This window comes from Notolepis coatsorum (genome assembly GCF_963971535.1).
Source record: "Notolepis coatsorum genome assembly, chromosome: 8".
NCBI classification, from domain to species: Eukaryota; Metazoa; Chordata; class Actinopteri; order Aulopiformes; family Paralepididae; genus Notolepis; species Notolepis coatsorum.
The window spans coordinates 40,100,041-40,114,396 of NC_140172.1; the positions used below are offsets into that span (position 1 = coordinate 40,100,041).

At 39.5% G+C, this 14,356-nt stretch overlaps 1 protein-coding gene across 2 annotated transcripts in view; it reads left to right on the forward strand.

The window, feature by feature from the left end:
* cpeb4b (cytoplasmic polyadenylation element binding protein 4b) overlaps positions 1 to 14,356 on the forward strand; it is a 74,325-nt gene extending 59,969 nt beyond the window's left edge. The window contains exons 8-11 of one of the 2 annotated variants that reach the window (XM_084320265.1): positions 3,482 to 3,596; positions 7,064 to 7,245; positions 8,854 to 9,097; positions 12,516 to 14,356. In XM_084320265.1, the coding sequence (XP_084176391.1) occupies positions 3,482 to 3,596; positions 7,064 to 7,245; positions 8,854 to 9,081 (525 nt within the window). In that variant the 3' untranslated portion in view covers positions 9,082 to 9,097; positions 12,516 to 14,356. The remainder of the gene's footprint in view (positions 1 to 3,481; positions 3,597 to 7,063; positions 7,246 to 8,853; positions 9,098 to 12,515) is intronic. The other variant, XM_084320266.1, reaches the window with a different exon arrangement.

A 14,356-nucleotide genomic window follows, 5' to 3' on the forward strand; every position in this document is an offset into this window, starting at 1 on the left:
TGCAGACCTACAAATATCCACTGGCATATTTTCACACCACCAACAAAGTACTGGGTCCGTTGTCTCTTAACCTCTTCCGCCCGTGCGGTCCGGGGCCGGACCGCAAATGACATCACGTCATAAATCAAGCTCTCCAGACTGTCTGACATAATTATCGTTCTTTTTTTATTTTATTTTTAACGTATTCAAGAATAAACATCATAACTATGTCACAACAGCAGTTATAATGTATATTTTCATCAATACGTTTGTTTACCAATAGGTTAAAGTGTTATTAGTGAGATTTTAGTTTTTTAAATGTGTTTGTTGTGGTCGCGGAGATCCGCCATTTTGAATAAGCGGCCCCGCTGAATGATGGAAAATGTAGTCATTTTGAGAAGAGGACTTCCAGAGCTTTCAATGAGCATTGGAATTTTTTTTAACTACACTTCCCAAAGGCTTCTAGCTTTCTGCAAGCAAATCCTGATCATTATTTTTTATTTCTCTTATTACTCGGGATTATATACCACAAAACTAGGGCTGCAACTAACGATTATTTTGGTAGTCGACTAATCTGTCGATTATTTTTTCGATTAGTCGACTAATCTAACGATTATTTCTGTCACACCCTCCATCTCTGCTTCCTGTGGGCACGGCTCCTTTTCCGGGCTCTTAGCAGACTTCTTAGCTTAACATAACAGACAGACCGACAGTAAGTTTGGGGGAACTAATGGGATAACTGGGGTTGCAACAAAAGTGCAACTAGGGATAAAAACACAATGAAATAAAATAATAATAATGATCTCAAGAAGGTACTGAACAAGCTTTTTCATGTCTGGTCATTTTTAGCATGGATTCACTGTCAAAGATGCAAAGAAAAATCATAATTTATATTCTCCTTTGTTTCATCACAATTTAAGCAAGCCTAGTAATAGACACAATATTTCTGACACTGGGAATACATTCACTGAGGTCCATAGATGACCCTAGATACCAAGAACATGCAAATGGACCTTGTAGAAGTGGAGCAATATTCCATTTACTTAGGTATGTATTTTAGGCAAAAAATAATAATAATAATAAAAAAAAGCCTCCGGGCTTACGAGGTTAATCGGAATGGATTCTTTAGCAGCTGTAATTTCTGCCCGTCTCCTCTCCGTCACTTGAGACCGAACGAAAAATAACAATAGGTACATACTAAATAAGCTATATATATATATATATATATATATACTATATATATATTTTTTTTTTTTTATTTTTTTTTTGGTATAGAAAATATCGATACTTTTCAAGGTATCATATCGACGTCGAAATTCCAGTATCGTGACAACACTAATATATAGTATAAATATATATACAACTTTATACACTTATCTTAATTTTAAGGGTAAATAGGTTTTGCGGCTCCAGGTGCATTTTATTTTGTGCAAGAAGGGGCAAAATGGCTCTTTTGATAGTAAAGGTTGCCGACCCCTGGGTTAGGGTCTTTACTCTTGGCTACATTTGAAAAAGAATTGCAACATCACTTAATACGGACTGTATTGATCTATTTGTGATGTGAAATAAATCGTGGCCCGGTACCGGGCCGATCGGGCTTAAGAGGTTAGCTTGTGAGGCAGCTGGATTCATTTCCAAGGATGACTTCTCAGATGGCTCTGTGTAACAAACCATCTGGAACATCGGGTGAGGGGTAACCAGGAGCAGGCTGGCTATGGCAATATTATGGCTAAATGGACAAACAGGCCGTAACCGATGAGACAGGCCTCAACTTGAAGCTCACTGGAGCCTCATTATCCAGGGAACTCCAGCCTTGAATGCCACAGTCGACGAACAGCCCAAATGTTGTGGCATCCTAACTCAGGAAATCCTCAGTTTAGTTTTATATTAAAAAGTAAACGACAGAAACTAATACTAATACAACAAACGTTAGTGGGAGACGGTCTCTTGGGGGCATGGTGGTGTTTTCCCTGCCAAGCATCCATTCCCAGTGTGGTCCCCCACACAGACTCCTCTCCAGCCCTCCCTGCACTGCTGCTAATGATATTCCCTCATAGTAGGGAGGCAGGCGTAGATCAACTTGCTATAGGCCTGCCCACAATGGACCCATCTCAAACTTGCTGTCTTGTCTTGAAGCAATAGTTGTGATTGGAGGATCAAGGAAGACGGCAGGGTTTAGGTAAATTGCCATCAGTCAAAAAGGTCGGCAACCTATCGGAGTATACATGCAGATCTTGAACCTGCCCCTTGTGACTCAGAGGCATTTTTCCCATGAAAAAAAAAAAACGTTCAGTGACTTTATTTCACCAGAAATCTGTGCCTTCATAATTTGGTCTATTATTATTATAATAAAACTATCCAAACCACGACACAACTTGCCAGAGGAATGTAATCCACGATTATGAATAAAAGGATAACTGACATCTTACCAATCATGACTTTTTTTCCACCATCCAAATTTTTGAAGCCTATTCGGTCTCTCTCTCTAGGGTGCAAACCGTGGAAATGAGGACTATAACGATTCTCTTTTGTAAATGCAGTCTGGAATTAATGGATACAAATAAACCTTTGATCAAAAAGAGGATATGGAGAGGGCTTCAGCGTTCTTGGTTTTGTTTCGGTAGGTGCTCTTTGGATTAAATCCGGGGTAGGATTCGTTATAAAAAAGTTGAGATCCTAGGCAGCTCTAAAGTTTTAAAATGCCTTTATTTTATGGCTCACATTATTTAGAGAATTTAAAATAAACCGACATGTTTCGGCCGACACAGGGCCTACATTCAACACCCTGACGAAGGCCCTGTGTAGGCCGAAACATGTCGGTTTATTTTAAATTCTCTAAATAATGTGAGCCATAAAATAAAGGCATTTTAAAACTTTAGAGCTGCCTTGGATCTCAACTTTTTTATAACAAATAAACCTTTGTTGATGATGCTATTCATCTTTTATCAGTCTTTGCCATCCTTCTGCACTGTAGGCTGCAACAACAAACAACTGCATTATCTGCTAAATATGTCTTTCAGTTAGATTTGTAAGCAGGCTTTCATATCGGAATGAGCACGATATAGCTTTGTTTTTATATCCTATCCTCACCATATTTTGTGCTGCCTATATAGGCTGTATAACAAGTATAGACGGCTTCACTGGTATTCTGTTGGTAGGGAACAGTTATTGCATTAGCAAACATTGCAACAGGAAATAAATGTGAGTCATTTTAGAATGTTATTGTCACTTTGAACTGTTTCTCTATTGTAAATGCAGCCTGGAATTAATGGATACATCTATTCTCAAGATTATGTTGATAAACACATCTTTAAAATCATAAGTAATATTCACAAGTTGTGGCTCCCAAGTTAGGCATTTCTTTTTATCTGGAAAAATGGCTTCTACTGTCAAACGGTTTGGCGACCCCCGTCTTAGACTCTAGTAGTTGATATATCTGTAACACCATAAGTTGGATCAAACCCCCTATTGAGCTGAACCCTGGTGCTGATGTGTTCCACAGGTCCAGATCCGTCCCTGGAACCTGAACGACAGTGACTTTGTGATGGACGGCTCTCAGCCTTTGGACCCCAGGAAGACCATCTTCGTAGGTGGGGTGCCCCGCCCTCTCCGTGCAGGTACATTTTGATTTGTACTTTTATACCTTTTTAAAGTAATAATAACATTTTCATATAACATAAATGTTATATGAAATGTCCTTATCGCCAACCGATAACACTGGTGTCTGGTTTGTTATTCCTAGGAAAATCATCTAGCACACAGGCAGTGATACTATACCAGCAATGACCACTTATCATCAATAGATGAGGATCTTAAGGTTTGCCAATTTAACTTGTATTGAACAAATCAGCCCAATCAATAATATTTCTTACGGCATGGCGCTGCCCACGAGCTGTCTAGGACAGGGTTTGTTTGTATGTCTGTATCTCTATCTGTCTGTCCCCACAAAAGTAGATCAATCACAGTTCACGCTGCTAGGTACATACAGTGAACCACAGTTCACGCTGCTAGGTACATACAGTGAACCACAGTTCACGCTGCTAGGTACATACAGTGAACCACAGTTCACGCTGCTAGGTACATCCAGTGAACCACAGTTCACGCTGCTGCTAGGTACATCCAGTGAACCACAGTTCACGCTGCTAGGTACATACAGTGAACCACAGTTCACGCTGCTAGGTACATACAGTGAACCACAGTTCACACTGCTAGGTACATACAGTGAACCACAGTTCACACTGCTAGGTACATACAGTGAACCACAGTTCACGCTGCTAGGTACATCCAGTGAACCACAGTTCACGCTGCTGCTAGGTACATACAGTGAACCACAGTTCACACTGCTAGGTACATACAGTGAACCACAGTTCACACTGCTAGGTACATACAGTGAACCACAGTTCACACTGCTAGGTACATACAGTGGACCACAGTTCACGCTGCTAGGTACATACAGTGAACCACAAGTTAACGTTGGCGAGCTAGCGGCGTTAGCAACGGACGTTAGCCAAGCTAACGTCACGCAACGTTAGCAATGTGTGTTAGCCAAGCTAACGTTATCAATGTTACAATGACAGCTTATTTACAATTATAGGGAATGGGGTTGAGAATAAATCTAAAACAAAATCTGCCAAATGGAATGCAAGCTTAAGTTTTATTTACAGCCTACAATGTCATGTCAATAAATGTTAAGGGATGATTCTTTATAAAATAATCTCCATTTTTGGAAGATTGTCTGTTCCTCCTCCAGTCCACAATATGCACTGCTGTTCTTATAACAATATTTTACAGTATTTGTGTTTTGCCAGACCCGGAGGACCAGCCTACAGTAGCAAATGTTGAGTCCCCATTGTTGTCGTGGCCAAATCCAGCTTAACTAGGCTTGTTCCAGAGCAAAACAGCGTGATTTAGCATCTTTCAGATATCTTTTCTTTTGTATTTTCTTTACTATTTACAATTCTCATTGTGCTTTTTCGTTAGAAATTTTACAATACTGCTGCAAGTAAATTATTTTTAGATTAACATGATTTCAAATGTTATATATATACATATACCGGATATATATATATATATATATATATATATTAGTGCTGTCAAACGATTAAAATATTTAACTCGATTAATCGCATGATTGTCCATAGTTAACTCGCGATTAATCGCAAATTAATCGCATTTTAATTTTTTTTTACCTTAAACGGATCTTTTTCAAGTTCCAAGTTTTAATACTCTTATCAACATGCGAGTCAACAAATGCTTGCTTTATGCAGCCATTTAACACAAAAGGATGACCCTCATGCATTGCAAATTTGCATCAAATTCAAAACAGAGTGATGCACAAAATAACTTAAAAGAAAATAATAATTTAAAACAATGAATAAAGTGTGCATGAAATAATAGGGGAAAGAAAACGTTAGGAACTTGTTACATTCACACACACAAGGGCTGATTAATCACACACCCCCCTCTCTCCCTCACACACACACTCTCCCAGCTCTCTTTCTCTCTTGCCCCTTCCTCATCTCTCTCACCCCCCTCTCTCTATATCTCTCACACACACACACACACACACACACACACACACACACACACACACACACACACACACACACACACACACACACACACACACACACACACACACACACACACTTCAGAAACAAACATAGTATCAATGAGAGCATCAATAATACACCTGAGTGAAGTCTAGTAAAACTTTTTTATTTATTTTTTATTTTTTTTTAGTTATTCTTGAGTTAAAAAAAAATTTGTGGCATTAATAGAATCGGGAGTTAACGCGTTAATATCGCGTTAACTTTGACAGCCTTAATATATATATATATATATATATATATATATATATATATATATATATATATATATATATATATATATATTGTTGATGACGGTATAGTAAAACTCTATACCTTTGTATGGATCCATGATGGTATACCTCCCAGCTCTATAGCTGTTCTAAATACTGCAGTTGTCGACTGTCCACACAACGTGCTCAGAATTAGGCTTGTGCTGCTTCTGTGACCGGTTCTCCCTGAAAGCCAGTGTCTGTGCGGTCCCTGGGATAGGTCCCTCAGATAGGCAGAGGTTCATCTGATATCACACCGCCTCCACTTTCTATTTCCAACCCCTAGCTGCTTCATCATGCTTATCCCGCTTACAGAGACATTTGAGTAGCATGCTTTGAGTCACCAGATCAGTTAATCCGATTGGTCCACTCGGGAAAACCACCCAATCTCAAATTAAAATCAGTCATTTTGGTCTTCGGCAGATTTGTAGCGGTAAAACAGACCTCTGATCAGTCGTTGTTCATGACAAGCTTCAGTCTTGCTAAATACCCCCCCGACACTCAACTAACCACCTCAGTGGGCAGGGACGGCTGCCAGACACCCAACTACAACTACTATGAACCTAAAAGGACAATAATACTACCTTATGCACACTGCACCTTATGTGAATACTGTATACTTCAGTGAGTTAGTTAGTTAGTTAGTTATATTGATTTGTTATATTGTTTACACTGCTTGTTTTTACTACCTGTACCTCCCCTCCCCCTCCCCATGCTGCTATGATGCCTGAATTTCCCCAAGGGGATCAATAAAGGAATATCTTATCTTATACTAGAAGTTAAATTATATTTTGTATTGAAAGTCAGCTTTGAACCACGCCAGTCTTGTCAGAAATCATTTTTGAGGCACATTGCATGGAATTGTGCCCCGCCAGAGCTTAATTTGATCCCATATCAATATTTCATACATGTGTTGTATATTAATTCCTTTGTGAACGCAGCTGTAACAGTGATATGAACATTAACGTTAGTGGCTGAGGTCATAATGATGACTGGCCCTGTGCATATTTGCACCATCATACTATTCTAGAGTTGAATCCGTACGCCTAAAGATCTCAGATCAACAACCGTCATTGTGTGTGTTTTATCGATTTCGCATTTGCGTGTGTGTTGGCAAGTTCCGTCAGTCTGTGTACCCGTCTAATTATGCGCTTGTCTGATTAAGTGCATTTGTGTATATTCAGCCTCACATAACGAGTGCGTTGCCCCTCCTTCCCTCTGCAGTGGAGCTGGCTATGATCATGGACCGTCTGTATGGCGGAGTGTGCTACGCGGGCATCGACACGGACCCTGAGCTCAAGTACCCCAAGGGAGCAGGGCGGGTCGCCTTCTCTAATCAGCAGAGCTACATTGCTGCTATCAGCGCTCGCTTTGTACAGCTGCAGCACGGGGAAATCGATAAACGGGTGAGCAGAAGGAAAAGAGAACATCGATAGTCTCTCTCTCTCTCTCTCTCTCTCTCTCTCTCTCTCTCTCCCTCCCTCCCCCCTACTTCCTCTACTTTCTATTTCCCAACACTTCACTTCCTTTTACATTTCTTCCTGTACATCTGTATTTCTGTCCTCCCTTCCTATCTCTTGTCTTAGTGACACAACAAGTAAAGGCTGTTCTTGTTTTTGATTAAAGATAATAAAACACAAGAAGAATATACACTTGATTTTTATTATCATCACTTATTTGTATTATTATAATGGATTTTTTGTTTTGGCAAAAGATCTTTATATGCAAAGCACCTCCATAGACCCTATAGGTACTCACTCATACACTCGCTCACACTCCCCCAGTTGCATCTATTTGAATCCTAACACATTTATGCTTCCGCGTTCGCCTTTTGCGAATCTGATTGGCCACTGCCGTTTCTGGTGCGATCTGATTGGCCACTGATGTTTCTGGTCATGTGACATGTGCGCCCAATCGCGTGACTCACCCATTTCCGCCTCGACCAGCAGCAAACTAACTAACGCCTAGTTTATCACTGGTTAAGCTTAGGCGACTCTTTCGAAGTTGGTTAAGGTTAGAGTTTGGAATCAGGGCTGGTGTTCTATCGCCCTGCTCTAAAGACAAACTCTAACCTTAACCAACTTCGAAAGAGTGCCTAAGCTTAACCGGTGAAAGAACTTGCCGTCACACGATTGGTGCGACCAGAAACATCAGTGGCCAATCAGAGTGCAAAACGCGAACGCGGAAGCATAAATGCGTTAGGATTCGAATAGACGCCCCCCAGTTAGCCAGTCTGGCCCCTAATGGTGGTTCATAGGCATGGCACTTTGTGTAAGACCAGTTCAATCCATCCTGTCACTTGCCAATAATGGCCCACTGCTGTGTAAGCAAACTGAGCTCTGTTGCAGCCGACGGTGAAGCTCCACCAGAAGACCTCAATTAATTTAGTACGGCAAGTGATGTGTCTCATAGCTTTACAACCAGGAAATGGAAAGGACCAAGTGAAGTCTTTTAACCCTTTCACTGCCACACAACAGAAGGTTAACCCTTTACTATCACACAACCGGTCGCCGTCGGTTGTGTGATAGTAAAGGGTTAACCTTCTGTCGTGTGGCAGTGAAAGGGTTAACCGGCTGTCGTGTGGCAGTGAAAGGGTTAACCTTCTGTGTGTCGCCACAGTGAAAGGGTTAACCGTTTTGGTAGTGCGGAGGTGAAGGGGTTAAAGAAGACGTGTCCGGCCCGTGGGGTGTGTTGTCGGGCCTTACAAACACATTTGATTTGATTTGAAGTCGTAGCTGCTGTGGATTTTCATTGCATATCGTAGTAGTTACGGGGCGGCTGATGAAGCAGCTTTTTGTTTGTATAGATGAATTGTTTATAAAGTTTGGTGTGTGCATGCCGATTTGAATCCAAATGCACCTGTAACACACACGCCTGGGCTCTGTTGTACCAGCTGGGTGTTCCTAAAATTTAAGATATTAAGTATACTTTTTAATGTTTACAGTTGAACACTTTGCACTCAGTCACTGTGTCTTTGCTTCCTGTTGTTGTCTCCCCCCCCACCCCCCCCGCAGGTGGAAGTGAAGCCATACGTGCTGGACGACCAGCTGTGTGACGAGTGCCAGGGAACCCGCTGCGGTGGCAAGTTTGCTCCGTTCTTCTGCGCCAACGTCACCTGTCTGCAGTACTACTGCGAGTACTGCTGGGCGGCCATCCACTCCCGCGCCGGACGGGAGTTCCACAAGCCCCTGGTGAAGGAGGGAGGGGACCGGCCCCGTCACATCTCCTTCCGCTGGAACTGAAGCGCAGGGCAGAGAGGTGAGGGAGAGAGGCAACGGGGGAGGAGGATGAGGCAGTGTAGTAGAGGTGAGGGAGAGAGGCAACAGGGGAGGAGGTTGTGTAGGAGGAGGTAGTGTAGGAGTCGCAAATCATTGTACAAATAAATGCACTTTTCTGTTGCTGGTTCCTTGTAGCTCTGATTTTGCTAAACTTTTTTCATTTTAAGTTAATATATATATATCTATATCTATATTTTGAAGATAGAAGAGAAAAGAAAAAACTGGAAATGCATCCAAATATGTCAAGCAAGGAAACAATTTAAAAAGTGTAATATAATTTAATTTATACATTTTATTTTTTATTTTTTTAAAACCTTTTGTTTTTTTTTGTTAGTGCAACAAATATATATTATCTATATCTATATATATATCTATATATAAAAAAGATTGGGCTGTGAAATACCACTCTGTATTCTCTGTACTCTCTGAAATATTAACCACTGTTCAATTGGCATATGATTGGCCATTTAATTATTAGTAGTATGTCAAATCTTTATTTTTATGCAACAGACCCCAGAGCAAATTATACTCAATTGGTTATTTATTTCTAGACAGAATCTTTTGTTTCCGTTGTAATACAAAAAGCTTCAGAGACGAATGCTAATCAATTGGCTTAGACTAATGTTAATCAATTGGCCATTTATTTAATAAGTAGTTAGTATATTAACCCCCACAGCAAATATGAATTGAAAAGGTGTTGCTAAAGAAGAGTGCACTTATTTCCTTTTTAAAGAGTGAAATTAAAAGAGAAATACAGTATATGAAACCCTTAGAAGTTTCCAAAGCTAACCAAAGCTTAATCTCAATTATGTTTTGAAGGAGAGAGGACAAACAACAGAAATAAATGGGTTCCTCTTTTCTCCCAGATCAAAATGTTTGAGCCTCCTTTTCTCTTCTCCAAGACCATGCTACCATTTGATATTACTTGACAAGATTGATTTTCAAAAACGAGCGTTTTGGTTTTGATCTCTATTTTGACATGCAAAAACTAATACCTCAAGCTCAGCTGCTAAATGTGCCGAATAAGATAAAAAGAGAGAGAGAGAGAGAGAGAAAGAGAGAGAGAGAGAAAAGAAAATGCCCGCTGATGTTCTCCTTTCCTTCCAATCAAAGGAAAGGAAGGCAACAGGCGGAGTGAGGTGTCACTGGCACAGTTTTATACGCGTTGCTTCGTCACTTCTTTATTTTTGTAATCCAACCCAGGGCTGTGCTAGGGACAGAACAGAGCAGTCTACAGTATACAGCAGGATAGGAAATTAATCATTTATTAAGGGTGCCCACATTAACAGATATCTGGGGTATTTTTCAGTGTCTATGGGGTAATTCCAATAAACCATTGTTAAAGGAATTTGACAAATTCACACGTGAGAAGTTTGAAACGGTTGGAATACAATAAGATTACTTATTGTACTATTCCATTCTCTGATCTTTGCACCAATAATTCTCTCCAAAATTCAGGGCCACTCTATTAACTTTTGGCGGCAACCCTGTTGATTTCCTGCCCTAGTATACAGTATATTAGGGGAATGTATGGCGTATAGGGAGACCACAGTGACCCCTGGGAATGCTAGCCGGTATTGAGATAAGTCTAACCCCCCACTCCCCACCAAGTCTTGTCTGTGGTCCCTGCTGCTACAGAGGTGTAGGGCCTTGTATTTCTGGACAATGGGGATTCAAATCCCCACCCTGTTTATCTAAAGACAAGGGATCTACCCCAAATTTCCAGGACTAAGGTGATGGTTACTCATCAAGAGAATAGTGGTCAGCGGGACCACCTTCTTTACATTCCTCATCAGGGTCACTAGCTGATGGGGAGATGTTTTATTTTTTTTGTTCTTTTCCAATGCAGTTCTCCCAAGTCGTGACTTAAACCTCTATTTTACATTTACGTAAACGTCAAGCCCCTTTAATGAGACAAGCAGGTAAAGTCGAATGTGCTTTCTGAGTCATCAACACGCATTTGATCATAGAGGCGTCTGCCCTTTTCAGTGAGCCCTCTATCCCTTCTCCAGCCAAGCTAATCCAACTCAGCAACCAGTGTTTTCTAAGCATAAATGAAGATAGTGTCTGCAATGTTCTCTACTACTGCACACGCATGACCCACAGTTCACTCTTTAAGGCAGAGACTGCAATCAGTTTTAAGAGTGGGAAGGGGCGGTAACTGATAGCCCATCCCATTATACACACACTGTAGTGAAGTTTTGGTAGTCTGGAATGGCACACAAATTATCGCAAAACAAATGATGCCTATTACTGTCATTGTATTCACTAGGTGGGAAGCAGTGTTTTGGTCCAACACGGACACTGGCACTAGGAGGTGAGCCTGTAAGTGAGGCAAGCCTACCTGCCCACCATGAATATTCTGTACTGCTTGCACTGCTTACCGGCCTTCCACCCTTCTCGAGCCTAGCGGCCAACTTCCTAGTATCTCAGCTGCAGTTCCATTAGGTTGTACCTAGAGGCTTTAGGGAACCAAAGATGGCTGTGTGCAGTAGTGGGTCATTCTGTAGCTCATTTCCTGTTTAGGTTATTGTTATTTTTGTATTTCTTTTTTTAAAGGAGTTTTTTCATCATTGTTTTGCCCCCCCCCCCCCCCCCCCCCCCTCCTATCATTTCTACTCGCTTGCTTATCAAAACCAGATGGACTCCAGCAAACCAAAGACTGGCCTTGAATAGATGACAGTGCAGGCAAAATCCAGGAGGACACCAGTGAAAAACAAAGTAGGCCTATTGACCTATCTCAAACCCGCCTTCTTTTCTTGATCCTCCCATCACAACTGTTGCTTCCCTCTGACAAACATTGTGGGAAGCAACAGTTGTGATTGGAAGATCAAGAAAAGAGGGCAGGGTTTGAGATAGGTCAATTGCGCTTGCCTACAGACACACAGGCAGGTCTTTTAAAATAAAGATGCTTGTTGATAGGCAGTGGTTGTTTTTATCTCAGATTGGTCTGCAAGCTAGTCATGTCTGGACAAATTAACACACAACAAAAAGCAAAACTAATCCTCATGTTAGGTTGAAGTTTTAAAGTCACTCAACGGTATGTTAATCTATATACTGGCCTAGCATTTAGATATGTCATGGACTCAGTACTGAACTTTAAACTTGATTATTCTACACACTAGTGAGAAATGTGTCTGTGTTGGCTTGACGTTGTGCTGTTGCACCAGTGCTGCACCCTGAACGTCAGTGTTGTGGGTGTGGGGGGGGGGTGAACATTTTAGAAGTTAAACACTTTGTGAAGAATTTGCTGTTAAATGAGATGAAAAAAAATATGATTATTTTATACATGGCCTGCTGATTTTTGGTACAGTGTTTTCTAGCTAAATTATTTTGTCATGCACATATAAACATTTATTATGCACTACTTTTCTAAATATTTTTTCTTTTTCCAACAGTCATTTTAGGCACATTTTTCACAAATGGGAAAACTCCTTTTTGCAATACCTCAATTTTTCACATTGTGAAAGGTAGCTTTTGTACTTTTGTTACTGAGAGATCTGCATATATGGAAATGTTAATTTTAAGATAAAAAATTAATAAAAAGTTGAGTGATTTCAATATATATTATTTTCAATTATGCTTTTTATACATTTCAGTGCTGAGGAATCTTTACAACTAAGTGCGCACTTGTGTTGATGCGACTTTGAATCTGCTGAGGAGAGACCAAAGTCTATTGCTATTGGTCTTAGCTTTCGTACACTAGACGTTTTCAGTCAATCTAATCTATAACAGCATGGCCAGAGCAAGTTGTCATTTGACATTAATGTTAATGTCTCTAAAATTGGCTATCCTAGTTGGAAAATGGTAACTTCTATGTCTTGGTTTCCTCTCCATAGCTGGAACATAACTTATTATAAGGAGAATGCAAAATTTGGTTCACGCTTAATTGCTGAATCTCGTATCACAAGAATGGATGTTTGGTGTTTAGATATTTTAATATTTGAAAAATATATATATTCTTGGACTTGCCAACTAGCTCCTATTGTAATCCTTAGCATGCATGACAAAAAAAATGAAAATGACAAGTACATAAATTAGCTATTAAAAAGTAATTGTTGTGGTGTGCACCAACTGTTTCTCAACTATTAAGTTGTTAAGGACACCCCCACCCCACCTCACTCCCCATGTGTTGATCTCCTTGCTTCCCCATACTCAGACCTCTGTAGGATGCACAGAGCAGGAAAAAATAACGACAACAAGATAAAGAAATGAAGACAGAAACAAACTCTAAATTGAATTAGCAGTGCAGGACTCTGGGTAACTTTTATAGGACACTGTTGAAAAGACTTGAGAACTCATCCCCACTGTCTATTGAGGTGATATTATAAACCTATCTGGAGGAAGGGGAACTTAAAAGACTTGAATGTGGTAAATGTTGCAAGTTAACTTGGAGTTGTTATGTGCAATACTTCTTTTGAACCTTTTTCCAGATAAAGACTCTTTGCAATGTAATTCTTTAATGCCATTTTTAATTGCAGACATTTAATTAAAGAAAATGTTAATATGTTTTTCACAGTCATTTTCTACTGTTATTGTAATCCTTTTCATGCTGGTGTTTGTAAAAAAGAAAAGAAATCAAACTATTTGTACTAATATAAATAATTGAAGTTATTTTTAAAACATTTAAAGGTTTTGTGCTCATTTGCTTATTTTGTTTATTTCAAGCTACTGTGATTGATTGCATTGTAATTATTAGGTCAATGATGTATTTAGCTGTTTATTGGTATATTTTTAATTGGAATGTATAATTGATTTTTATAATTTGATCAGATTTTGTTATATTTTTGAGGTGAAGCTTTTAATATGTTAAAGTGTCTAGTTTTTACTAATTGCTATATTGTGCTCCACAATATATGGTTCACATTTTCTGAAGGAAAATAAATATTTAAATATTTGTCTGTTAATGTTACTTAATGGCAAAATTTCAATAGTTTTTAACTGTGTATGGGAAGGTTGTTGTATTTATTAATAGCATTTTTTACTTAAGATATCACCTTAATTTTTATTGTCATTTCACTTTATAAGTTCCTATTTTTGTATTTTCCTTTCTAATTAAGTTATGTAATACGGATATGTCCATATTTCTAGGAGTTGGTCTGTAGAAGTGCTAGTGAAACGAAAAAGAAAAATCTAATGTTATTTAATTGTTTGCAGCCAACTATTTATAACAGTATGCATAATTTTTAAATATTTGTAATGTGAAATGTTGAATGAATAAAACTTAACTGTGATGAAA